At 50.8% G+C, this 27649-nt stretch overlaps 1 protein-coding gene across 2 annotated transcripts in view; it reads left to right on the top strand.

The window, feature by feature from the left end:
- The window catches only part of PRICKLE2 (prickle planar cell polarity protein 2), a 174486-nt gene that overhangs the window by 123284 nt on the left and 23553 nt on the right, over positions 1-27649 (top strand). For both annotated transcript variants that reach the window (XM_062201204.1, XM_062201205.1), the window contains exon 7: positions 4489-5364. In XM_062201204.1, the coding sequence (XP_062057188.1) occupies positions 4489-5364 (876 nt within the window). The remainder of the gene's footprint in view (positions 1-4488; positions 5365-27649) is intronic.

Here is a 27649-nt window from a genome sequence, read left to right as displayed (position 1 = left end):
TGCATGGTGACCAAGAGGATCCCCAAGTTATAAAGTGTTTATTTTTTTAAAGATTTATTTAAAAGGCAGAGTTACAGAGAGGGAGCTGGAGAGACAGAGAGAGGCATCTTCCATCTGCTGGTTCACACCCCAAGTGGCTGCAACAGCCAGGGCTGGGCCAGGCCAAAGCCAGGAGCCTGGAACTCTATCTAGGTCTCCTGCGTGGGTGGCAAGGGTCCAAACTCATGGGATGTCTTCCACTGCTCTCACAGGCGCATTAGCAGGGAGCTGGATTGGAAGTGAAGCCTCCAGGACTCTAATCAGCACCCGTATGGGATGCTGCAGTGTAGACATCACAGGCAGTGGCTTAACCTGCTGCACCACAATGCTGGCCCTGTATGCGGTCTTAATAATTGCATTCTTGTGGTTGGTACTTGGTGCAGCAGTTAGAATGGAGCTTGGATGCCCATATCCCCTAATACATTGCTTGGGTTTGAGTCCCAGATCCTCTCTGATCCAGCTTCCTGCTAGCACCCACTCTGAGAGACACCAGATGATGGCTTGAGTAACTGGGCCCCTGCCACCACATGGCAGACCCAGATGGAATTCTCAGTTCCTGACTTTGGCCTGGCCCAGCTCTGGCTACTGTGGGCATTTGGGAAGTGAACCAGCAGGTGGGAGCTTTCTGTCTGTCTGCCTTTCAAATAAATAAAATATATTTTTAAAAAAATATCATTCTCAAAAGGAGAGGGACAATGTTCCAGGTTCCAAGTGAGTTCCTACAAATAAGACTCCCAGCACCCCTGCCCTAGGGGTGGGTGCACTTCCGAGGTAGGACTGTGTGCTGCAAGGGCAGACTCCCAAGGGCTGGCAGGGAGCCTCAGAAGGAAAAATAGGAAGGAAATATAAATAGATTCTTCCACAGCCTCCTTGGGAAAAATCAGGGCTCTGCAGAAGGAGGGACCGCGGCAGTCCTCTTGGGAGGGAGGGCTAGTCAAGGAAACCAAGTGGCTTCTGGCAGGCGTGGCTTTGAAAAATTTTTTTTTTTAAATCAGTGAAAACGAACCCAGCCAAATCCAAATGAAGAGAACCTCAAATAGCTCATGAGCTATAAACTGCACACACAGGCAGCAGTCCAGGGTGGTGGAAATCGTCTTCCCCTGGCAAATCACTAATTGTTCAGCCCTTCTGCACTGCTCCAGATGACACCACTGCACTGTGCCTTCTCCGTTCACCTTGCCGCTCCTGGCACCTTGGCAGTGAGCTGCTCCCTAGAAGAAAATGGGCACCGATGCAACGTGTGTGAGACCACAGGCTGATCTTCCTGGGGCTCGTGCCGCTCCAAGAACTCTCTTCAGAGACTACTAGCATCTCACTTGGAGTGGGGAGAGGTGAAGAGCGTCTCTCTGAGAGCCCATTTTGCCTAAAACGTTTTGTTGGGGGCCAAAAGGAAGGGTCTTTGCCTGGTCCATCAGAAGTGATGCATTTGCATGGAAAATTCGCTGGTATTGGGAGAGCATTGTGCACAGATAGAATTCCCAGCTTTGCAGCCGACACACCTGCTGTCCACTCAGCCCTGATTCTGGTGTTGGGTGGGCCTGCCATGCAGGGTGCAGGTGCAGCCCTGCTGGATACAGCTGCATGAACTCCTGGAGGCTTTTTCCTGATTATACATTCCCCCTGCCCCGACCCCTCAAAACCCTAGCATCTCACAGCCGGATGCTTGTAGGGAGAACCCAAGGAGCTTTCATTTCTCATGAGATCCAGTCAGATACACTGTCCTTTGTGCTACAGGCTAAGAAATAGCTCAGCTCAGGCTGGGAAGCGGGGAGCTCAGCTCAGATAGAGGTCTGTGTCTCTGAGGCCAGAAAGGCAGGAGGGACTCGATCCAGGAAAGGGGTGCACCTGGGGACTGACCCAGGCTTGTCCACTTGTAGCTTCCAGTCTGGAAGGAAGGGTTTGCTGCAGTGAGCAGGGCTGGGTATGCAGAAACCGAACCCATGGCAACAGTTGCCACTCCCCTTAGCATTTCTGTCTCTTTCCATGCAAGCAGAAAACCTCTCTAGAAACTTCCCTGTGGAATTGTCACTCGGCAGCTCGGGAGAGGAGAGACGTGCTTGTTGATTGCAGGGCACTCTTGCAATGGCCCTCGGTCATCCCCTGTCTCTCTGCCTTCAGCTTCCAGGGCTTTTATGGGCATTCCCGTCTCCCTTCCTCTTAGATCCATAAAAAGGCATCTGCGCTTTACCAGAAGAGGGAAGCACCACAGCCCACTGTGTTCTTGCTGCTGTCATTAAAATGCTGTTCCTGATGCTTTGCATTTAGTCCATTTCCCTGTACGACGTAACATCCTCGCGACAGCAAGTGTCCGTCCATCACTGGGTGTTTCACCTCTGACCATCCTGTGCAAATATCCCCTATGTATCCAGCCGCTCGGAGCGGCCCCTGCATCAGGCGGCCGTTGCTAGGGCAACAGTCCTTGCCTGCACACAGCAGAATAAACAGTGGGATGCACAGAGCGGGCCGTGGCGGCAGTGGATTCCTCCAGTCTCGGAGAAGTGCTTAAAGGGCTTAGAGGGGGAAATAAAAGGGGAACGCTTAGATGTTGGACGGCAGAGCCCTTTTCCAGATGTTTCAAGTTCAGGAGCAGTTCAGAGGACCATCTGACATCGCTGATGTTTATCAAGGATCCCATCCCACTGCCTGCTGGGCCACTTGCTACCACGCCTCCCCCACCCTGGCCCCCATCCCCAGGAACTTGGCCCTGGGTGTGCTGCCCTGCGGAGGCACAGAGGAGCAACTAGGGGAGGGCAGGCCAGACGAGCTGGACTTCCTGTGGTCCAATAGCCCTGTGCAGCTGGCCAGGATGCTGTGCCGAGTAGCCGCTCATAGTCAAGGACCTAGGGCAGCCAGGGACGCTGGCACCAGCCATCTGGAGTCTTGGCACAGGAGATAGGGAGCAGAGAGGAGGAGATGAAGGCAGAGGGGAGGAAGATGGTTCAGGCAGCCTCAGAGTTTGTTCTTGGACTGCTCATGGGCAAAGAGGAAGAGAGACTTGCAGCCCTGATAAGAATAGTTAGCAGGCCTGAGTGTGATCCCTCTCTACACAGTAACTCAGTAATCCCCATAGCAACCCACGAGTCCTGTTAGCCCCATTGTACTGCCAGGAAGACTGAGGCACCGAGAGGATGAAGCCTGTGGGTGCATGACGAGGAAGCACAGAGACCAGCTCTGGGGCCATGAAGGCGGCTCTGGTGCCTTGACAGCCAGCCCGAACAGGATGGAGCTGGCTTTGGAATCTGTCACCTCTCTCTAAGCGAGTGCACAGTTGTGTGTGCCTGTGCTTTGTGCTGCTGCCCAGCGGCCTGGGGAGGAAGTGGCTATGATGTCACAGCTCCGAGTTGTCCGTGTCGAGCTGAGCTGGTCTTTCGTCACGCCACCTGGGAGCGCTGGTGTGGAAAGGACCGGAGCTGATGGACAGTGTCCCTCTCACTTGGTCTGGCTCTTGGGGCTGCTCTGGTCCCTCGCAGAGTCCCCTGTTAGCTCCTGGGGCCAGGTTCCCAGATGAAGAAAGATCCCCCGCTTCCTCTTAGTGTGGAGAAGAGCTCATAAAGGAATTGAGCGCCTTTCCCTCCCTGGCTTCAGCGACACAAAACTCAGCAGGGGAGAGATGAGGATGGCCCAGTGGCTTCTGTGCATTGTGTCTTCGGTTCTTATGTTTCCCGTTTGCCCTCAGTGGCCTGCTCTTTCCAGATCAGTCTCTAGAAGCTGCTCCTTGAAGGTCCAGGCTCAGGAATTCCCAGTCCCGAAGGGTGGAGGCTTATCCCGGTACCACCTGTTATCCGAGTGTGTCGCCCTGGGAGTCGTGTGAAAGGAAGGGCAGTGAGCCTCCATTCCCCCAGGATCTCCCCATGGCGGGGGTCCCAGCAGCTCCAGGCTTCCACTCTGCCTGTGTCACAAGTGCTGTAGAAAGGGAGCCTACTACGTCCCTGCATCTGCAAACGTCTCAGGTGACCTCACACTGCCCTGGTGCAGCTCGTATGCCCACTGGGCTGGGCCCTAGGCTTTCTCACAGGCCAGTGTTGGATCTAGGTGAGGCTTCAGCCCCGCCCCAAGCTCCCAGCCCCAGAGTGGCAGGGAGATGGTTTTCCCTGAGTAGCAGAAGTTCTGGGACCAGAGGAGGGTGGAAGAGATGAGAAACCAGCACAGTGGGGGCTGGGAGAGGATCCCGCAGGGCACAGGGAGACAAGCCCGTAAACTTGGTGCTTTGCTGTCACATTGGAGCCAGTGCCTGCTTTCTTGGCACCTTCTCCCCATGTCCCCACACACTGGAAAGGGTAAGCGTGGTCCAGGCCCCTGATGAGGCCACTGTCCCATGCATGAGCCCTAGCATCTAACTGTCATCTAAGAAGGTCCCACCTCTTCATACCATCACCCAGGTGCTGTGGGTGATGGTATGAAGCCCCTTAGCTAGCAGCCCCTTAGCCTCTTCTCTGTCTTGTTTCCCAGGCATCGACCAAGGTCAGATGACCTATGATGGCCAGCATTGGCACGCCACCGAGACCTGTTTCTGCTGTGCCCACTGCAAGAAGTCCCTCCTAGGGCGGCCGTTCCTCCCGAAGCAGGGCCAGATATTCTGCTCCCGGGCCTGCAGTGCCGGGGAGGATCCCAACGGCTCCGACTCTTCTGACTCGGCCTTCCAGAACGCCCGCGCCAAGGAGTCCCGCCGCAGCGCCAAGATCGGCAAGAACAAGGGCAAGACAGAGGAGGCCATGCTGAACCAGCACAGCCAGCTGCAGGTGACTTCCAACCGGCTGTCAGCAGATGTGGACCCCCTGTCCCTGCAGATGGACCTGCTCAGCCTGTCCAGCCAGACGCCCAGCCTCAACCGGGACCCCATCTGGAGGAGCCGAGACGAACCCTACCATTATGGGAGCAAGATGGAGCAGAACCAGTCCCAGAGTCCTTTGCAGCTCCTCAGCCAGTGCAACATCAGAACTTCATACAGCCCAGGGGGGCCAGGGGCAGGGGCCCAGCCCGACATGTGGGCCAAGCACTTCAGCAACCCCAAGAGGAGCTCATCCTTGGCCATGAAAGGGCACGGAGGCAGCTTCATCAAGGAGTGCAGGGAGGACTACTACCCCGGAAGGCTGAGGTCCCAGGAGAGCTACAGCGACATGTCCAGCCAGAGCTTCAGCGAAACCCGCGGCAGCATCCAAGTCCCCAAGTATGAGGAGGAGGAGGAGGAGGAGGAAGGGGGCATGTCCACCCAGCAGTGTCGGACCCGGCATCCAATCAGTTCCCTGAAATACACGGAGGAGATGACACCCACGGAGCAGACGCCTCGAGGCTCCATGGAGTCGTTGGCCCTGTCTAATGCGACAGGTAGGTTCTGGTCGCCTGGGAAGCAAAAGGCAAGGGGTGGTCTCTGGGGGAGCGGATGCTGGTCCTCAACATGTCGTTGTCATGTGTCCACCCGGCTGCCGAGGGAGGTGATCGAGAGTGTCAGATGGCTTCTGTGTCTGGTGGCTTTGGCTGCCCTGGAAGTGCTAAGCCAGGGAGCCCAGTGAGGATGAGGTCTTGCCTGGAGGTCACCTCAGCTGGATCCTCCAGGGACACTGGAGGATGCCTTACCCCAGAGTTGGTTTTATCTTGGGACAGAGGTGCTGTGTTTTGTGCTCCATTGTCAACAGTCGCTGGCTTTGGGCTGCTCGGCAGCAACAGGGAAGCAAGGTTGTGGATGTGGGCTGGGGTCACAGCAGCTCCAAGTGCAAGCTGCAGAGGGCCGCTGAGAGCTCGTGGTAGTACTCACAAATCCGGGGGCCTGAGGGGACACCAGGGCAGCCAGGACAGCTTTTAAGACCACGCTGAACCCCAGGTTCTCCCAGGGAGCTGCTCTGAATGTATAGACGAAGACACCAGAAATGCATGGCTCGGGCCAGGTGTCTGGTGCAGCCACTTGAGATGTTCGCATACCCTATTGGAGTGCCGGGGTTGGAGTCCCAGCTTCACATCTGATTCCAGCTTCCTGCTGCTGTGCATCCTGGTATGCCTACCAGGTGATGGCTGAAGTACTTGAGTACTTGGGAAATCTGGATGGTGTTCCTGGCCCCTGGCTGTGGCCTGGCCCAGATCCAGCTGTTGAAGACATTTGGGAAGTGAACTAGCAGGTGAGAACATGCTCTCTCTCTCTCTCTCTGTCTGCCTTTCATATATGTATATATATGGATGCAAGTGGAGAGGGAGAGAGAGACAACCTCATGTGTGCTCTCTGCAGCCCATACGTGCTCTGTCCAGCTGGTTCGTGAGCCTGTGGAGCCTGCGTAGATGTGGAATCTGAGGACTGCAGCTCACCACCAGTTGCTTCCCACCCGCTGTGAAGGCGGTGCTTACATGGAAGGTCCTTAGAAACCCTTAGGGCAGTTCCCCATGGCTGCAGGTTCATCCCACTGATCAGGATGGAGAGCAGTCAGGATGTTGTAGAGCTCCCGTGGTGAGTCACTCACAGTGTGTGCTGTGCGTCCGTCGTCCTCAGCAGCACCAGGCATGAGCCACAGTGGACTGCAAACAAACGCAAATTGGTCCTGCACTCCTGAAAGCTTGAGAGAGGGTACTCCAAGATGCGCTCAGGGCATCAGCCCATTGAAGGGGAGGGTACCAGTGCAGGGAGACACAGGTTTCCTCCTTAGGGCAGGGACCCTGTTCTCAAAGGTATCTGGATGGAGATTCTGATAAACTTGTGTGTGCCAGCATCGGAAATGGACAGCCACTGTCCAGCTCCAGCTAGCAGTTGTCACCTGCAGAATGTATGTTTATTCAACTCAGTCATGTAGGTCTTCCCCCGCACCACACACTGATCCCAGCATTTTACAAACATTAGTGTGCTTCCTAGAATCGTCCCAGCACTGGGAGGGAGCTGTATTATCATAGTTCTCATTTCAGAGTTGAAAAAACCTGAATGACAGAAAAGTCACCCAGCGTTGAAGTAATAGAGCAGGGACTTGAACCGGTGCACTCACCTCTGACCCAGGCAGCAACTGATTAGGAGCCCCATTTTCAAGTCTTCCAGTTCTTCCAGAAGAGTTGAAAACATGGATTTTTTTTTTTAAGCGGGAAATCCATTTAAACTCTGTGCTAGACAGACACAACATGTGTCTGGATTGTAGGATGTCCCTCCGTGCATTTTACCTTTTGTCCCTTCAAATGCTTTCACATCTGTGTTCCTGTTTGTCCCAGAGGACAAGAAGCAGATACTCGTCCCCCTGAATTTCAGATGGAAGAGAGAATGAGGCCTCGGTGACTAAGCGCCCTCCCGAATGTCGTGGAAGTAAGCAATTAGTGCAGAGTGATGACTGCCTGGCTTCCAGCCCAGGTTGTGTTAGTCTCCAAAGATTTATGTGCTATAATTATTTAAGAGGCCAGCAGATAAATATGCAGTTGAGTGTCTGAAGCAGAGTTTCTCAAAGCTAGACCACCTGTGGAAGAATCGTTGGGGTGCTCGATTCCAACAGGGGCTCCTGGGCCCTGCCCTGTGCTCTCTGCACCAGAACTCTGCAGAGGTGGGGCCCAGGAATCTGCTTTTTTTTTTTTTTTTTTTTTTTTTTTTTTTTTTTTGACAGGCAGAGTGGATAGTGAGAGACAGAGAGAAAGGTCTTCCTTTTTGCCGTTGGTTCACCCTCCAATGGCTGCTGCGGCCGGCGCATCACACTGATCCAAAGCCAGGAGCCAGGTGCTTCTCCTGGTCTCCCATGGGGTGCAGGGCCCAAGGACTTGGGCCATCCTCCACTGCCTTCCCGGGCCATAGCAGAGAGCTGGCCTGGAAGAGGGGCAACCGGGATAGAATCCGGCGCCCCAACCGGGACTAGAACCCGGTGTGCCGGCGCCGCAAGGCAGAGGATTAGCCTGTTAAGCCACGGCGCCGGCATGAATCTGCATTTTAACCATCTCTCTACTGCTGCTGGCATGCACCGTGGATGAAAACCCATGTGGCTGGGTTTGCGGTTCTGTTTTGTCTTCATGCTATGCCCTGTGTAGAACTCGGGAGAGCTCGGGGTTAGGGCCTGTAGGAAAGCCCAGTGAGGAAGGCTATCCAGGCCCCGTTCCTGCAGAAGAGGCCATAAGAAATTCTCCCCATGATTTTCTAGGGCTCCTTGCACAAAGCCTGTGATGCTCTCTGTCTCAGATGTTTGGGAAGCAACCCCAAATGTCGTCGGACAAACCTGAGGGGAAAGTCCCGCAGTCAGCCCTGTCTGATAGGCTCATCAGTAGTCACAGGTGGCTGTGGATGTTGAACGAGATGAAAATGAACCAAAATGAATCTTGGAGGCCATCACTCGGCCTGGCCGTGGTCAGATGGTCCAGCAGCAGCTCTGGGCGGAAGCTTCCGCTCCCTGGAGTTTTCACTAATGCAGGTTCCAGTAGCCTCATGGGGCCCCAGCACTGTTGGACTGGGCAGGTGGCGAAACTGAGCTGATGGGATGAGCTCACTTTTAACATTATTCTTGTCCTCCTGGGAGTTCTCTCGTGAGCCCTGGTTTCCCAGATCCTCACTCAGGTAATGGTTAGAAGAAGTGGCTCGGAAGCCATCCTCCCTGGATCCAAATCCACCATCATGGAGCAGTTGAAAAAGCCGCTTAAATGCTATTCGAGTCCATGGCCTCGTCTGGAATTTAGTGACTTGGTAGAGTGTTTCTGAGATTTAAGAGATAAAGGCCTTTCAGCTCATTAATATACTGACACATAGGATCTTCCGCAGTGGTTGGCTGATCCTTTTAGTTTTATTAATTCTTTCTCCTCCTAAGCACAAGGAATCCTAGTTTGGGTCCCTAAGTATGTTTTTGCCACTAATTTCTCCCAGTGTCTACCTGCTGTTTAGGTTTGCATTTTATTTTATTGTTAAGATTGGTTGATTGATTTGAAAGGTGCTGAGAGAGAGAAAGAGAGAGAGGAATCTTGCTTCTTGGTTCACTCCCTCAAATGCCCACACTTGCCAAGACTGGGCCAGGCTGAACCCTAGAGCCTGCAGTGTCATTCAGGGCTCCCACATGAATGGCAAGAACCCAAGTACCTGGGCCATCATCTGCTGCCTCCCAAGCACGTTAGCAGGGAGCTGAAGACCCGGTCCTAGACACTACAGAATAAGATGCTGGTATTCCAAGCAGTGACTTAACCCACTGCACCCTACACCCATCCCCAGGTTTGCATTTTAATTTTGAAAATACCTATGTGGGCTTTTCTGCCTTTACCAGCATGAGAAGAGTGTGAGAAACAGGGAATTGAGGCCATTCATTTGTGCCTTTTGTTTTCCATGGAGCATTCCTACCCGACCAGTGACCAATGCTTGTGGCTGGCATCCCATGGACAGCTTCAGCAGTCCTCACTGGAGCAGATCCTAACCAGTCTTCCCCATCCACCACTGCTGCTGATCACACAAGGACACAGTGTTCATTAAGCTTGGGTAGCCAGTGTGTCCCTTCCCTCACTGTCACATGTGCGTCTTGCTAGCAATTGCGTCATCTTTTGAGAAGTTGGGTTTCTGAACTGGCTGTGTATCTTTAAATCCCAGAATGGCAGTCAGTGAGTAAGAGGGACGTGTCACAAAAGGCTTAGTCAGACTACCTTGATCCTGCAGCTGAAGCTAGATTTCAGGATAATGCATTTGGTTTTCTTCCCTGCTCGGTAACTTACGTTGTCATATGAGTCTGCAGTGTTTAATCTGGCACGCAGCGTGAGCTTGTTGTGGGCAGCAATTTTCCTTAGAGCAGATCTGGAAAAACAGATAGCTCCGGTGGTTTGCCAGCCTCGGATCTGGGCTCTGGCACCTCCCGGTTTGTTTAGAACTGGGAGTGTCCGGGCCCCTCACGGGAAACACAATCCACCCCTTATGCTCACCCCGAGTGAATCAGACGGGCACAGTCACCACGGACACCACCACAGTGTGGGAGCCTTGCAGGAGCTGTTTAACCCTGCCCTTCCCGAAATGTGCATGAGAAGTACTTTACCGCCTGTGCGATCAGAGGCAGGGGAATAGCAAAAATCATGACATGAAGAACTAACCTCAATGTGTATCAGGTCTTAAATACGGTTGTAAGCGCTTTGCATTTACCAGCTCACTTAAGCCTCACCACAACCCTGGGAGGTGGATACAGCTGTTCCCATTGTACAGGCGATAGAAGTGAGGCACAGAGAAGCTGAGTAGTTTCGGGCCACACCACTTGGAAGTAGAGGAGCAAGATTCAAACTCAGGCATCATGGCTCTGAGCTTAGGCCCTTCACCCCTGTACTGTGGTAAATGTGAATGCTACTGATATCCCTAAGTGGTGATCGTCACAGTAGACCCCTGACAACCCGACATGCTTACGGCTTCACGCATAGTGTCTCTTTGGAAACCCTCACAACAACCCTCGGGGATAAGTTGCGTGATTATACCCATTTTGTAGATGAGTATGCTAAGGTTCATAGAAGTTGTGACCTCTCTATGGTTGCCACACATGGTTAGGACTTGGACTATGTATGATAGACCAGGAAGCCCATGATGTACAAGCGGGACCTTCAGAAAGTTCATGGAAAATGAATAATATGCAAAAGAGATATGGATTTCAGTATATTTGCACCAAAATAGATTTTCCATTCTGTTTCTTTTTCTTTTTTTTTTTTAAGTTTATTTTTATTTACTTGAAAGACAGAGTTACAGAGAGAGGTAAAGACAGAGAGGGAGGTCTTCCATCCGCTGGTTCACTCTCCAGATGGCCTCAATGGCCAGAGCTGAGCTGATCCAAAGCCAGGAGCCAGGAGCTTCTTCCAGGTCTCCCACACAGGTGCAGGGGCCCAAGGACTTGGGCCATCTTCTACTCCTTTCCCAGGCCATAGCAGAGAGCTGGATGGGAAGTGGAGCAGCCAGGACTTGAACTGGCACCCATATGGGATGCTGGCACTGCAGCCTGCGGCTTTAACCCTCTGCGCCACAGTGCCGGCCCCTCCATTCCATTTTTCAGTGGACTTTTTGAAGTGCCCAAGCAGGGTCACAGTCACTCTCTGAGCTGCACGGTGGCTGTATCTGAAAGGGCAAGGATTCCCCGTCCTGTTGCAGCCATGTGACCCTGGCAGTGCTGGAGGGACACACGAGAGCACAAGTGGGAAATGAGAGCTGGATGACGGGAGGCAGAGGTGGCCGTCGGAGGCCGTGTGTAAAGGTCAGAGTTAGGGAAGACAGGGAAACAAATGCAGAGTTCCCTGGGCAAGAGGTGGCAGCGGGCGGAGAGATCCAGACCACAGCTGCAGGCCAGAGCTCAGGGCTCAGGTCACCCACTGGAAGCAGGTGCCTGAGGGGGCTTCAGACACTTGGTGGGAAAATGACATTAAAAGCTAAGTTTATTTTGGTGCAAAAAAATTTTTTTGAAATCCATGCCTAGTTTTTCCATAATGTGGAGCATTTTGTTGAAGACTCCTCGTATGCATGGATTTCAAAAACGTTTGCACCAAAGTTATCTTAGCTTTTAATCTGATTTTCCATGAATGCTCCGAAGTACCCTTGTGTGGTAGAGTTGGAACCAAGATTGGTTGTCTTCAGCAGAGGCCACATTATAGGACAACAGGCAAAGGTGAGCCAGTCCCTGGTGAGGGACCCTGGTGTGAGGGAGTGAGTCTGGGAATATGGTTGTTCCTTGCGGCTCAGCCAGGTTCCGTCAGGGGAGGGTTGGGATGGCGAGAGCTGGGCTCTGCAGGAAGGGAGTCTAGCTGTAGAGACTTGACTTCTGTCCAGTCATTTGTATTCATTTATTCATTCAGCGGAATTGACTGGAGTGCCTGCCCTGTGAGTTACAGCAGATGAATGAGAGCCACCGCCTTATGAATGGGAATTAAATGAGTTAATCCATATCAGTAATTTAGAACAGTGCCAACACTTCCTAAGTGCTCCCTGAATATTAGCTGCTAATAGTGCTATTAGTAGGTTCCAAAGCCTGTGCGAGGTCAGGGGATGCAGTGCTCAGCCTGAACATAGACCTTGCTCTCTTGTACCTCACATTCCAGTGGAGTTGATAGAGTATAGCCATCCATTGTTGGTGTAAAATTCGTCTGTGGGAACCATAGAGCTTGAAGGACATGGATGAGTCAGGGAGGTTGGAGAGGACATCCAGCAAAAGTGGTGTGTACAAGATAAACAACGGGCATTCCAGACAGCAGACACAGTATGTTCAAAGGTCCTGTGGTAGGAATATGCGTAGCAAGTACAAAGAGCTGAATGATGTCCTGTAACTGGCTGGACTGCAGAGAGTGATGAGCCTGGGAAGGAAGGCAAAGGCCGGATGCTTCACAGCCATTCTTTGTTGTGTTCTTTAAGATTTATCCTTTCATTAGAAAGGCAGAGTTACAAAGCGAGAGGGAGAGAGACATCTTCCATCTGCTGGTTCGCTCCCCAGATGGCTGCAGTGGCCAGGACTGGGCCATGCCAAAGCCAAGAGCCCAGAACTCCATTCAGGTCTCCCACTTGGGTGGCAGGGACCCAAGCAGTTGGGCCATCCTCTGCTGCTTTCCCAGGCACATTAGCAGGGAAGTGGATTGGAAGTGGAGCAGCGGGGACTCAAACCAGCACTCACATGGGATGTTGGCGTCACAGGTGATGGTTTAACCTGCTACGCCACAGTGCTGATCCCCACTTAGGGTTGTTTTAAGGGTTTAGGCCTTTCCACTAAGGGCACTGGAAAAACTCTTAAAACATCAAGCTAAGCAAGGCAGGAGGTGACATGAACTGGTTTGCAATTTGAAAAAGTGGCTCCAGCTGCTGTGTGGGGATTTGACTGGAAGAAGACAGATGATGGTTCAGAGAGGCCTCTTAAGAGGTGCCTCAAACTGCAGGCCAGACAGGAGGTAGAGGCTACAGGAGCCCCGGGTGTAAACAGGGCGAAGACCAAACTATGAGCATGGGAATGACATTGACTTTGGAGAAGAAATGAATAAAGGTTTACAGTGTCCCTGGGGGGGCGGGGGTACCTAGGAGACAGAGTAAGATAGATTTGGGAGAGAGGGGAGACAGGACTAGAACTGAGTCAGTTCTGCACCCCCCCCCCCGGTCATTTTTTACTCAGGCCAGCACCCGTGGAAGGCACACGTGTCATTGGCATGGGTGTGAGGACACGCAGCCGGCAGAGGCGCCTCGAAGGGTTTCCAGCTCTCTTTGATCACAGTAGCGTTGCCGTGGCAAGTCCACACCTTCAGTACACATCACCTACACACCCAGGCAAGGGACGTGTGCTTGTGCAACAGCAAGGCGTGCTAATTGCTCTGGGGGGTGGGGTGGGGGGGAGTGGGCTGACTTCTCAGCCTTGCTGGCACAGTGGAGAGGGATGAGCAGCCGACAGTGTGAGGACCCAAAGGGACAACCGTGGCGGCTCCCTTTCCCGGGAATGTCTGCCATGGTTTGAATCCTTGTAATGCAAAACCTTTCTATATTTAATTGGGGGAAGGAGACTGTCTCCCGTTCTCCTGCATAACTTGGATCTGCATGCTCTAACTCAATTTCTTTATTTAAATAGTTGGGTAAAGCCTCCTAACCATCTGGCGCCTGTGCTTAAGTGGCCACACCTCAGACATGCTCGTGAATCGTATGGCCCAGATCTTTCTGAGCTTGCCAGGCACGACGGGAGATGTGTGCTCAAGCCTGGCCTTCGTCCTGTGCAGCGGCCGGCAGGCTGGGGCTATGCTTGGAAAGCCTAGGGGTTGTCTTTGTTCCCTGGTGTTACACACTCCTTTGTTAGGACTCAGCATCCCAGCTCCACTGGTGCCAAGAAACAAAAGTAAAAACTTGGGGGGAATCAAATAACTGCAGAGCTGCTAGATTTTAAGTTGCAGGGGCCCAAGTTATGTCATCAGGACTTGGGTTGCTTCCTGGGTCTCAGTGCTGGTTTCCTCCATGCAGACTCTGTTCTTGCCAGGAATAGCAAAGGTGACCCAGCAAAGTAGCACCAGGGAAGGGGGAAAGGATCTCTCTCTGTCCTCTGTCCTCTGTCCTCCCTCCCATCCTCCCTCCCTTCCCCCCCTCCCCCTCTCTCTCTGTTTTATTTGAAAGGTAGGCCAGGAGACAGAGAGATCTTCCATCTGTCTTTTCTGTCCCCAAAGACCCACAACTGCTCTTTCCTGATAGTGTCCCTCAGAGGTTTAAATGTTACTTGCTTGACGTTGGTCACCTAACAGTTCTGTTTTTTTATATAATTTTTATTAGTTTGTAAGGCAGGGGCATAGAGATCTCCCATTGGCTGTTTGGCTCATACCTGCAATAGGCAGAGCGGGGACAAGCCAAAGAACTCCATCCAGCAGCCTAGAACTCCATCCAGGTCTCCCCATGAGTGGCAGGGACCCGACTTGAGCCATCACCTGCCGGCCTCTGTGGGCACGCATTAGCAGGAAGCTGGATTGGAAGTGGAGTAGCCGGGATGCGAATCGAACACTGGGATTCGAACCGAACACTCGGAGAAGGGATGTGTATGTCCCAAGCTGTGTCTTCAGTGCTACACCAAATGCCTGCCCCATCCTAACTCTTCTTACACTAACCCCTGTGGCCAGAGGGGAGGACTGCTCTGACAAAGTCACACCTGAGTCTTGTGCCCGGCCCAGGAACTAGGCAAGGAGGTCAGGACTGCAGGAATGAGAACGCGGTTTGAGGGAGTCTTGAAGGGAAATCAAGGTCATGTTCTCGTAGGCAGAGGGGTTGTGCAGCAGGCAGCGGAATTCACAGGCTCTGCTGTAGCCTTGCAGGTCTCCCACCCACCGGGGCTGCCCTGGTCCTGTCCCCACCCCCAGATGCCCCGCCTTACGGATTTGACATTGAACATTCAGTTTGTGTTTTAGCTGTGGTTCTCCGGAGACAAAACTCTAGTCTTTGGACAGGTACGGTTGTGTGGTAGTTGTTGTATGGGAGTTTCAGGCAAGTGGAAAGGTGTTTTGGAGGGGTGACTGGATGGAACCCACCTGATGCAGTGGGGAGGATGGATCTGTGGTGCACCTTCCAGCTACTCCACGGGGCGGCTTCCCCACTGGCCCACAAGGAAGCCAGGCCCCCTCATTGGGATCTGATGGCTCTGAAAGCCACTGTGGGTCACAGACTGGGGACCAAATAGAAAGCAACAGAGTGAAGTCATGGGAGAATCTCCTCCTCGATTCTGTTTCAGAGTCAGTTTCCTGGTGTGGGGAGAAGCAGAGGATGTTCCCAGAGCCAGGGAGCAGCGGGCAGAGAGGAGAAGCCAGCCCAGAGCAGCCAGTGCACCTTGGCTGTGTGTCATGGTCTCTCTGAGGTTTTCTGGGTCCCAGAGAAATGTTTCCAGTGCCCTGGTTTTTAATAACTGCTCACCAGGCTTATTTATAACATCCTGGGTATGGGCAATCATCTATGCCCAGAGTAAGGAACCATAGCTGCTGACAGGAGAGAAAAGATTGCTGATTTTATTCATTTTGTTACTGAAAATGCGGCCCTGGGAAAAATGGATCCAGTGTGGAAGCAGCATTGTTGAGGTGAGGGGAGGGGACAGTGATGTGCTGTTTAGATTGATCCAAGATCTTTACAGCCAGTTTTGCAAGAATAGTTGAACATTTCTCTTGGAACTTTTGGAAGCTGGGAATCTCCCACGAAGAAATGAGATAGCTGTTGTTTGTTTGAGGATGGCTTTGAGACCTGGGTTTTCTGATTGATTGATTTAAATGTGACAGTGAGGAAAATGTAAGAGAGAACAAATGAAGAAAAAAGTGAATTTAACCACTTAACTGGTGTTGGTATTTCAGTGCATTTTTTTTAAGATTCCATTTATTTATTTGAAAGGTAGAGTTAGAGAGAGATACCTTCCATCCACTGATGTACTTCCCCAGATGGCTGCAGCAGCCAGGGTTGGGCCAGGCCGAAGCCAGCAGCCTGGAACTCTGTCCAGGTCTCCCGTATGGGTGGTAGGGGCCCGAGCCCTTGGGCCATCTTGCACTGCTTTCCCAGGTGTGTTAGCAGGGAGCTGGATTGGAAGTGGAGCAGCCAGGACGTGAGCCGGCACTCATGTGGGATGTCAGCGTTGGTGGCAGCGGGTTAATTGGCTGCGCCACAACTACAGTCCCTTGGTGAATTTTCAAGATTTTCCCCTACACAATGAGGCATTATTTTTTCCTAACTTGGTTGTATATATGCTGAATATTTTGTTCTGAATTTCTGCATTTATATTCTGTCATGACATTTTTTTTGTTCACATTATTTCATAGGCATTATTTGGAATGACTGCATTAACATTGTGTTTCCTGGATATTACTGCATCTCCGGAATAGGCTGTTTAGGCAGTTTTCAAAATGATTCATATTTAAAGCTTGATTTTCTTTGACTTCCATCAAGAAAGTATACTTTTTGAGCCTCCTTTCTCTTGTATGCATAAACCTTTTAAATATCTTGACTCTAGGCCAAGTGTAAAGCCTTGAAAAGCAGCATTAGCATCACCTCCTCCCAGGTCCTGATGGCGACTCTGCCCTGGCCAGCACCTGTCTGAGCCTCCCCTCCTGTGCCCATACACAAAGTCCCTCATAGAGCAAGGGAAAACTAGTATGAATCAAGCGCTCCTTCTAGGGGCTAGCACTGTGGCACAGCAAGTAGCCACATCCTATATCCCAGTGCCATTTGAGTTCCAACTACTCTACTTCCAATCCAACTCCTTGCTGATGATTCCGGGGAAGCAGCAGATGATCCATCAAGTACTTGGGTCCCCTTACCAGCCATGAGGGAGACATGGCCAGGATCCTGGCTTTGTCCTATACCCAGCCCTGGCTATAACAGGCACTTGGGGAGTGAGCCAGTGGATGAGATCCCCACCCAGCCATCCTCTCAAACCCTGCCCTTCCCCTCTGTCACTCTTCCTTTCAAGTAGATGAAAATAAATTAATGAACATTTTTTTCAACCCCTACTTCTAGTACAGGTAACCTGGAACCAGATTTGGGGAGTGTATTTCTCCATATCAACTCTCAACCATTGCCTCCATCCATCACAGTAGCCCCGGTTTCACCCATATTATGAGTCTGTTCCTCTGGAATGCCTGTCAGTCATGCGTCCTTTGGGCCCCACTCCAGTCCTGCACACAGAATTCTTTCAAGAGTCAGCATTTTTAACATGTGTCCCTAGAGAATGCACAAGGTCTGGGGACCAGTGACCAAAGAAATGCAGAGTGCCCATCTTAGGTCTGGCTGGTCGACCAGTCTCACCAGCTATGCTTAGAGCTTGCACCTTTCCTACAGTGCCCCTTCGCATCTTCCCTTAGCCCCGAGGCCAGCCCCCTGTGGAGACAAAAGAAAAACTCAATTAAGCTTGTCCTCAAAAGTTCTGAAGAGATCCCTGACATCAAATAACTCTTGGAGCAGTGAATAGCATCTTAGTGAATTGAGAGCACATTATCTAAAGCATATGGATGAGCCTTAAATACATAGCATGGATTAAATATGAAAGAGGGTAATTCTTGCCAAGAGCATTTGATGGCTTGGGTATTGTCACTGAATGCATCAGAAAAAGTGAACAGCAGAACACTCTAATCTCCACACAGGGCGGCTCTCAGCTCGAGAATCGGCATGAAAAATCAAAACACCATGAGACCGAAGTTTTTTAGGAATTTGAGGTTGGTTGGCTTGTTTGTTTAACCTAGAATAATTCTCACCAGCCCTCCCTGGTTTTCTACCTTGGCAGTCAGGCAGCTGAATGTATGTGTGTGTATACATTGTGTGCACACATACACATGCATTCATGCATGTGTGTGTGTGTGGATCGCCAACATGTGTGCATGCATGTGTACACAGCTTGCACATGTGTGGGTATATGTGTACCCAGCCCTGTTCTGCCAGGCATCTCCTACCTGCCCACCCCAAATCAAAATTACAGCAAATTTCTGGGAGGCAGCTGTTACAAATCAGCCTGAGCAAACAGGCGGGCCACCATTTAGAAGATAAAGTCTGTGTCTTCCACCACAAAATTACTAAGCAAAAGCTTAGTGTTTGCTTTGGTACAAAAAGTTACAACCACTTAAAAATGTCATGCTGAATTCCTCACCCACTTAGCTAAAGCAGGCCTGTTTCTCCCAGTCTTTGTTTCCAGAAAAGAGCCTTTCTCAACTCTTGGCTACCCAAGGGTATGGAGTTCCAGCTTACAGATTATCCAGCTCCTGTCTCCTCTCTACTCTCTTATTTTTACCCTGCACCAGGAATGAAAGCAAAAAGTAAAGTCATTTTGCTTCCTGCCCAATGGAACATAGAGTGTCCTTGTGTGCATTTGTGCATTTCTGTTCACTGGGCCTTCAGAGCGAGTCTCTAACTCTGAACTGTGCTAGGTCTGTAGGACTCTTGCCTCTTGGAGTCCCTGGTCCAGCCCGATGCAGGCTGCCTCTCTGCGGGTGTCATCAGTACAGGGGTTTCTGAATCGAACCCTGTGCTTGGTCCTCGAGATCCCTGGCAGTGACTCTCCACTGCCTAGCAGAATGTAGTCTCTACCTGGCCGGGATTCCTTATCCTGGCTGGGGCAGTGTGCCCCATGGCTGCCTTTTAAATCAAAGATGCCAAGTTTAAAAGCCAGAATAGGGGCCGGTGCTGTGGCATAGTGGATAAAGCTGCCGCCTGTGGTGCCTGCATCTCATGGATGCCGGTTCAAGTCCCGGCTGCTCCACTTCCCATCCAGCTCTCTGCTATGGCCTGGGAAAGCAGTAGAAAATGGCCCAAGTCCTTGGGCCCCTGCCATTCAGTGTGGGAGACCCGGAAGAAGCTCCTGGCTCCTGGCTGCAGCCTGGCCCAGCTCTGGCCATTGTGGCATTTGAACCAGCAGATGGAAGCTCTCTCTGTCGCTGAATCTTCCTCCCTCTCTCTCTCTAACTCTGCTTTTAAAATAAATAAATAAATCTTTAAAAGTAAATAAATAAAAATAAAAGGCAGAACAGTCCAGTTCAGACTTGACTTGTGCCTTTTTCTTGAACATAGATTAAACTCATAGCTGAAAATGGCAGGAGAGAAGAGAACAGACAAGAGTAAGTCATCTTTATTTATTTCTCTTTGGATGCTGAGACCCATGTAAAGAGATCAGGGCAAGGGTTTGCTTTCCCTGAGCTACACACTGTCTACGAGCACTGGCCCCGTGGGAGCAGAGTGAACCTCATCAGTGGCTACCAACAAAGTGGATGGGGATTGCAAGGGAGAGGATTTTTTGCACCCAGGGGCAGTTGGCAAGGTCTTAGGCCTTTCTGGATGTCACAGTAGGGGTGTAGGGTGTTACTGACTTCCAATGAATGGAGGTTAGGGGTGTTGCTGTGTCCTGTCCAGAGCACAGAATAGTGCCTCTCTCTGCCCCAACCAAGAAGGAACTGGCCTGCTCCAGAGTCCAGCAGTTACCGAGACTGACAAGGCCTGACCTCGAGCTGGGCCAGTTCCCTGGGAATCACAGTCCTTCTGAAGCAAAGCCAAGGAGGGCGTGATGTCACGCGAAGGGGCCTCCACAGCTGGCCACTTCAGAGCCCCCTCTGCAGGCGCGAGAGCCCTTTCTGCCTCACGGTCTGGCCCCAGCTACGGTGTCCATTTGGGGTTTCATGTTCAAGGGTGAAGTGCCACCAGCTCTCTAGCTGTGTGACCTCTGGCACATGGCTTAACTCTCCCCATCCCTCGAGGTGCACACATGAAGCACCTTGCATCCCTGGCCAGGCACATGGCAAACTTAATACTAGAGAGTCACTGTTATTTTAACCATTAGGCACCCCAGGGTGCCGACCTCCTGCAGCCTTCCTTTTAATTTTGTCTCAGCCCATTGCTCCCTTAACAGGGATTCAGTATAATAGGAAAGGGTGGAAAACAAGGGAATCAGTGGTTCTCTGTGTAGGGTTTGGCCAGTCCACAACTGTCAATGATGCAAACAGACCCACGCTGAACCCCGCGACAGCCCTGGGCCTTTGCTGCCTGGGTTGTCAAGAGCTCCTGTAGCCAGAAATCCTGACTCTGATACCCAGCCTCATCGGAGCTAAAAGAGGCTACCAGAGTTGTGGTCTAATTATGCCCGTGTAACACCTATTACTGCTAATGGAGGCCGGCCTCCCCGTGCGGGAAAGCAGACTGTCGGCTCACCAGCTCCACTTGCCTGCACGGATTCCCCCTCCCCCCTGTATCAATTAGCTTCTCAGAGAATTCCCATTTGCCACAGCTTAGAGGAGTTAATTTGTTCTTTGAGTCTGTGGATGAGAAACAGGCTGGGCTTTCGGCCTGGAGCTAGGAAGACAATGGGGAAACTACAACAATGGAAGTTTTCCATTGAGATCATTATCGGCTCCAGAAGCAAGCCCAGCCAGGCCCTTGGCTGCAGCTCTGTTTCAAGTTCTGGCTCCTCTACAAGGAGACAAATTCCGGTGTGGCCTGAGCCTCCCTCTCACTGAGCTCCCCTGGACACAAGCCACATCTCACCATCCCTGAGTGTACCATGACCTGTAGCATCCTAGGTCTTGTGTCACCTGAGCATCAGCCTCTGTGGCTCTCTTCCTGCCACAGGGTCAGCACTGCCCACAAAGCAGGTGGCTTCCTCACTTGCTTTCTGCCTTCGGAAGCTGCTGATGGCCTGGCTTTAGGGGTGAGGGCCATCTGGGTGACACACCTTTTCCTGGCATGCATGGATGGAGCACATATCAGATCTGGGTGTGTGTTTTATTCCACACTTCTCTGGAGCCCCAGAGCTGCTACGATTTAAGTTTTGGGTTTTTTTGTTTGTTTTTTACAGGCAGAGTTAGAGAGAGAGAGAAAGGTCTTCCTTCCACGATTTAACTTTAAACCCTCTCCGTGGGTTGGAAGAACACCATCTCCTGCCCAACTCGCAGTGTCTCCCAGCAGCTAAAATTGGAGTCTTCCTGGGAGCACTCTTCACCCAGGCCCTGATATTTTGCAGAAACCGCACACAACGCCACTTCCTTGCACACAGCAGCCTCCCCCAAACCCTGCTGTGCTGGGTTTCTCCAGTCCCCATTCAAGAGAACCCTGTGTTGATGACTCTTTCCCTCCCCCACCCCCATCCCAGCAACCCTGTTGTATCTGTTTCTATACCGGAGTTTGATCCAAGAGATTTTTTGGCAACCAAAAGTATAGGGAAGAGAAAGACATTTTTTAAACTCTTGATGGGGCCTTGTTTTATATTCATTTATTCAACAAATATTTGTTGAGCGCTCACCATGCGGCCAGGCGTTCTGTCAGTTGCCAAGTATCCATTCGTGGACAAATCAGACACAGTCCCGGGGGGGGGGGGGGGGGTCAGGGTCCAGCTGGAAACAGATGGCGCACTCTGGGGAAATGCGAGAAGGCCTGATGAAGGCGAGGGCCCCGGGATGGGAGCTGAGGGCTTAGGTGGAGGGTGGCAGCCAAGCTGCAGCCTAGCAGGAGGAAGCCGGGTGTAGACACTGCGGCCTCGCTTGTCCTCTGCCCTCTGACCTCTCCCCACTGCTCAAACCCAGGAGCTGAGGACAAGGTAGCCACTCAGGCAGCTTTTGGGACAGCAAGGTGGAGAATGCTTTGTAATCTAACAATGGATCTCAGGGAGTATTTGGAAAGGTTCTTCAGGGGAAAAAAATGGATTCAAAAATTAAGTGTATTTGGAGGCCCAAAAAATTGAAATCCATGCCTAGTTTTTTGAGAAGACACATTTCCCATGAACTTCTTGAAGACCCCTTAGACGCATGAATCTTGAAATCCTTTGATGCCCGAGCAAAACTTATCTTTCAGTTCCATTCTCCACAGATGGTTTGAAGTCTCCTTGTAGGAACACAGATTGAAGGGACAGATTGTGGTGAGCAGGGAAGAGGAGATACTGAGGGTAAAGGACATTTTGAAAAGAATAACCAAGGAATATAGCCTTGCCAAAGGGTACTGGCCTTAGGAATAAGGTATGCAAAGGCCCTGAGGTAGGCGAGAACTAGCTTAGTTCCAGGAGCTTAAAGGAGGCCAGAGAGTATAGTAGTGAGGGAGGGAGAGCTGGAATTGGAGTTTTGAAGCACTCAAATTTTACTGCTGGCTAAATTCAGGGTCCCCGTGTTTCCCTGACAACGTCATCCTGGTCCCCCTTTTCAGGAGTGTTTCTTAAGCTAGGAAAAGTCTAATGACTTTGCAGAGGGGGTTTGAAAAGATTACCAGGAAGCAGCAGGTCAGAAATGTGTGGATGGAGCACTTAGCATTTAAAATGGGAAAAAGAAGAAAACAATCTGTGAACTCTCCCTGTTGATCCTCCTGTAGCTAAAGCTTCTTTTGCCTTTCAGAGCTAATTTCTGCCTTGGTTAGATCCTGGATTCCATATCCACAGAGCGTTTGAATTTTACCCCAGATATCTTGGCTTAGCCGAGGAACTAATATATAAATCTGATTAAAGCACAAGCTTTTCCTTAAGTAAACACTAAGCCTTGAAAACATATGGCTATGCAGAAGTATGATTCACAAATCTCCTTATTTTTCTTCTTTCCTTGCACAAATTAGGCAGCACTGGCTCTGGTAGAACAATTCCAGGGCTCTTTTGGATACATCTGTTGATCCTTAAGAAGAAACATTGTCATTTTCCCCTGTTGATGTTGCCATCATTTGGAAGCTTCCTGTCTTTCAAAGATCTGGATCCTTCCACCTTGCCTCTGCATCCCTTTCCTAAGCTCAAAGCCCAGGCGTTCAGCAGGAAGAGTCTACGTGATTTGGGGGGGAAACTGTCATGTGACATCGTCACCATAGCAACTCAGCACCTGTGATGACATAGGAGAGGAGACCAAGCAAGTGCACAGTTGGGGGCACATTCTTCAAGGACTGATGACCAAGGCTTAGCCTTAGAAACCTCAAGAATCATCATGTGTAGGGGTCCCTCAGCCTATTCTGCCTGACACAGAAAAGGAAGCCAGTGGCTCAGGGGAACTCCTACTTCAGCCGCAATAGGTTTCGGGTGAATACTTAACACTTGCTCTAAAGAGTCACCAGGTCACTGAGTCTCCTCCATCTGTGTTATGAGAAGGTTTTGTTGAACACCTACTGGAAAGACATAAGGTAGACATTAAGAATACTCAGACACACTTTCTCAATCTTGGCCACACATGGAATAGTCTTTTACAGAGATGCCAACGCCTGGGTCCCACCCCTAAGACTGCCACTTTGCTGGTGTGGTGTTTCCCTGGGTAGGGCACTGTTTTAAAAATCCCTAATATTTCTACCAGGCAAAGATTGAGAACCACAGAATTAGGGAAAGTCCAGATTCTTCACTGGGTCCCTATAGTGCTATATCCTGGGGTAATTTGTGGCCAGTTCTCCTTCTAGTGCCTAAGTTTCTTGCTCGCTCGCTCTCTCTGCCTGTCTCTCTGAATTAGCACCTGTCTCAGGAGAAGAGACTCCTCTAGGAGTGTATAAAATGCTCTCTGTTCCACCTTTGCTCTGCCCACTCCTACCCAAAACACCCAGAGATTGCAGGAGGTGGCACAGCCTTCCTTGCTGGTGGGTGATGTGTTCAGAGTTAGATCCTTGTTCAGCTTGGCTCTGCTGGCTTCCAGCTCTGTGACCCTGGGCAAGCTACCTCAACAACGCTTTGTGCCTCAATTGAGGCTCACTTTCAAAGATTCTTTCATAGAGTTAAATAAAACTGCACTCATGCTTACATCGTCATAAATGCTTCAAGATCTCTGTCCTGTCTGTCATGGTACCGGGTGCTCTCAGGATTTTAATACTGTGATAGCTCGAGACTAGAATGGAAGTTGAGTGACCTACAATTAACCACCACAACCATCATAGTGATCCCCATGTTGGAGATGAGGGAGCAACAGACCAAGGTTTCAGTTCACATGGTCAGTGAGTGGGTGAGTGGTGATCGGAGCAGCTTTGCCACTCCGCACCATGAACCAGCATAAAACAAAAGCCCAAGTAGGAGGGGCTTGTTGGTGATGTCAGGTCTCAGTCTTGACTGAGGGAGGGGGAGTAACACCAAGCAAGCCCTTCTTCCATGGGAAAGGTTCTCCCAAGAGACATGAGCAGGTGAAGCTGAAATGGGCTGAACCCACCCAGTGCAGTAGGCACCCCTCAAAATCATCTCCCACTCCTGTTATTGATTGTTGATTTCCCTTCCAAGTGGCACCCCAGCATCCAGGCTCAGCCCACACACCCTCAGCAGCTGCCTTAGTGAGATTAGACCTCCAGCTGGCTGGGGCTCCCGTTCTCTATGTGCAGGTCATCACCTTCTGCTGCCCCAGCAGGAGCAAGGTCCTCTGTACCTCTGCTTTCAACAGCAGGCCTCACGCCAGCGTTTCTTAGGCCTTTGATTTTCTATAAGACACGCCCTCTTTTTACCATACTGAACAAGCTCACTCCCCACCCCTCCCAAGTCCCTGGCCCTCTGCACTCCCACGCTGTTGTCCAGAGATATCCTCTGGGTATCTCCAAGGCAACAGCCATCTACTGTCTTAAGTAGACCTCAGAGCTGTCCAGCCTTTTGCGTGCATTAGTGACTAAACTGTGGTTACCTTGGCTAATCTTTACTGGAATGCTATAAGGCACAAACTGCATTTCATTTCCACTTTACAAACAAGGAAACCAAGACTGGATGGTGAGATACATGTTCAGAACGCACGCTCGCAAGTGGGCCCTGCCAGGTATCCCAGCTTTTGAGTCCTGTATCTTTAACCACATCCCCGTGGATACATCCCCAGGGTGATTGCAACCCCTGCCCCCACGCCACCCCACCACACCCCACCCTACCCCAGGGTCCTTGGACACTGTCTGGAGATACTGGGTGTCCTGAGAGAGGAGGGAGGCTAGGGCTGGTGGCAATGTCCTAAAGTGTGCAAGACAGCCTACCTGCCCCACACGTACACACACCCAACGAGGAGCTGTCTGGCTCAAATACCAATAGTGCCAAGGTTGGAAAATCCTGCTATACCTCTATACTACCAAGCTACCTTTTGGGAGAAGTTTGTATCATGAAAATGATATGTCTTTAAAGTCCACTCCCTACTATAACTGTGTTTAAAAATGTCACATTGCGTTAGCAGAGAAGGGTAGGTGTGTTCTCAGAAGTCTCTTGGTGCCTGTGGAGAAGTTCCATTTCTATGTGAGACCGGCAGCAGTAATTCAGCTGTGGGTGTCGCTCTAGCAGGTGCACATGGCTGGCCCTGGTGACGTGTCATGGGCACGCCCAGGCCTGGCCAGCCCTTCCTGTGCCACAGGGGTTCTTCTTCATCTCATGCTCCTCCCCTTCCAGCGCCCACACTAGCACCACCTCCTTCCTGTTGAGTCTGGGAACAGCCCCACCTGCTGCAAAGAGATGTGAGAGGAAAAGAAGCAGAACTTAGGGAATCCTGGAAACCGTGAGGAAATTGGCTGTTTGCTTCACCGCTTTAGTTCATCTGCCTCCCTCAACCCGCCCCTCCCTTATTGAGGGTCCCAGATTAATCAGTGTCTGCTGCCCTCTTCCCATAGGGGAACTCATTTAAGACGTGTAGCTGAGTCTGATAGGGAGACCCAAAAATCCCAACACAGGTGGGGAGTGCAGGTGTGCCTCCACGGGTTGTCATCAGTGCCACAGCCTGGCGTAGCTCCCCAGCAGGAAGTGGTGGCATAGGGCACCCCACACTGACAGCCTGAGGTCCTGAGAAAGGGCAGAGGCTGCTCTGAGCTTGGTACATCTGGCTGTGGGGCCTAAGGCAGAAGAACGGATGGAAGCTTCAGCCTTCAGCCGGGCTGACCAGGATTTGAATGTTCCTGTGTCACCTGAGCAACCCCCAACCTCTCTAAGCCTCAGATTCCTTCCTAGAAAACCAAGAGCAACAAACTCTTAGAGGACTCATGAGAATAGAGTGAGGTTGGATGTGTAAACCCTTCAGCACCATGGCTTGCCCATGGAAAATACTGGAAGTGGGACCTCTTGTAACATATCCATGGAGATAAACTTACAGAGAACCAGGCTCCCTGCAGTGGGGGCAGTGCAGGTGCGTTTAGTGGTGGTCATAGGAGTGGTGGCAGCAATGGCCTTTGTCACTGTGTGGTTTCAGTGGGGTGGCAGCTAGCACTAGAGCATCATATGGCAAGTTGTCACATCCTATAAGGGTGGGTTCTTATTCCCCCGTACATACTACCCTGTTACCACTTCCCTGCCTTTTGTTCGCCATAATGCTTTAGCACCATTTGATGCTATTTGCTTCCTTACTTTCTGTATGACCATTGTCTCCTATGGAATGATAGCTTGGTGAGGACAGGCACTTCCCTCTGGCTGTCATTGTCCCAGCAGCTGGAGCACTGCCTGACTTGATAAACCTGACATGCAAGGGAACTTCAATAAGTAGGTAGAAGATACAGTTAAAACATAAGTTTTAACTTAATAACATGATAAACACGTTTATTTTGATGCAGAGAAAAAGAAAAACTTTGAAATCCAAGGGCAGACATTTGGCACAGCAGTAAAGACACCCCGTGGGACGCCTGCCTCTCATCTCAGAGTCCCTGGCTTTGATACCTGACTCCCACTCCAGGTTCCAGCTTCCTGCTAATGCCGATCCTGGGAAGCAGCAGTGATGGCTCCAGTGACTGGGCCCTGCAACCCACATGGGAGACCTAGATTGAATTCCCCACCCTGGCTTCAGTTCTAGCCCTGTTCCATCCATGATAGGCATTTGGATAGTGAACCAGAAGATAGGAGTGTTCCGTCTGTCAGTATGTTATGGGTGTGTGTGTGTGTGTGCATGTGCCTCTCAAATAATAATTTTTATTAAGAAAAAAAGTTTGGAGTCTAGAGCTTGGAGGTAGAGGTAAGGATGAAAATGGGATAGTAGGAGATGCTCCCCAGATCTAAAAGCAACCTGACCTGGCTTCTTCTGCCTCCCCCCAAGCTCCTGCAGATGTTTTCCGTTTCAGAATAGCTCTGCATAACTTAGCAAAGATCTGGGGAGGAAATCGTACCTCGCAGTGGCCCCAGATGATGCACCTTGTGTCGCACATCCGTGCTGCAGACTGAGTGAGGTCCAGCTAAGCTGCTGGTTCTCACAGCAAGTAAGCCAAGGTGAAAGCCATAAACCCCCAGCTTTTTCCATGGCATTTTGTTGTTTTCTCTAATTACAAACAAAATCATTTTTTTAAAAATATTACAGAACTACAGAAATGTATACCCTGTATGTTGAAATCATTCCAAAATTTCCTTCCCCCGCCTTGGTATTTGCATATACACTGGCAGTTATATAATTAAAACAAAAAAGTTATCATCATGTTCTGCCGTGTGTTCTCACTGAGCACAACACCTCGTTCATCTTCCTCTGGTGATGCGGGGAGCTCTACTTCACATGAAGCCGTGCAGTAAAAGGATCCCTTGTACCCTAAGTCTTGTAATCCATCCCTTATTAGTGGACATTTGGGTTCTTTCTCAGATTTTTCACCATCGCAATTTGCATTGTGATGAATAACTTCTTAACTTACGTTTGTGGGCTTACTCAAATTTCTCCATAGTGTACATTTCTGGAAATGAGATCGTGGGATCCACGGCTAGCATATGGTAATTTTGTCTTGGTTATACCAATCTGTGTTCCTGTAGGTTGTCAGTTGCACAAAAGAGGAAAGGCTGTGATGTGGGTGTTTGATGGGTCCAAATCGTGCTTGAGGTCGGGACTGTATGGCAGTGCCTAGACTGGTTGTCCACCTGCTCTGGTATTTTGGGGTTTG

Source organism: Lepus europaeus, chromosome 9 (genome assembly GCF_033115175.1).
Source record: "Lepus europaeus isolate LE1 chromosome 9, mLepTim1.pri, whole genome shotgun sequence".
NCBI lineage: Eukaryota > Metazoa > Chordata > Mammalia > Lagomorpha > Leporidae > Lepus > Lepus europaeus.
The sequence above is the reverse complement of the archived record's forward strand: the minus strand, read 5'-3'. Positions and strand labels throughout refer to the sequence as shown.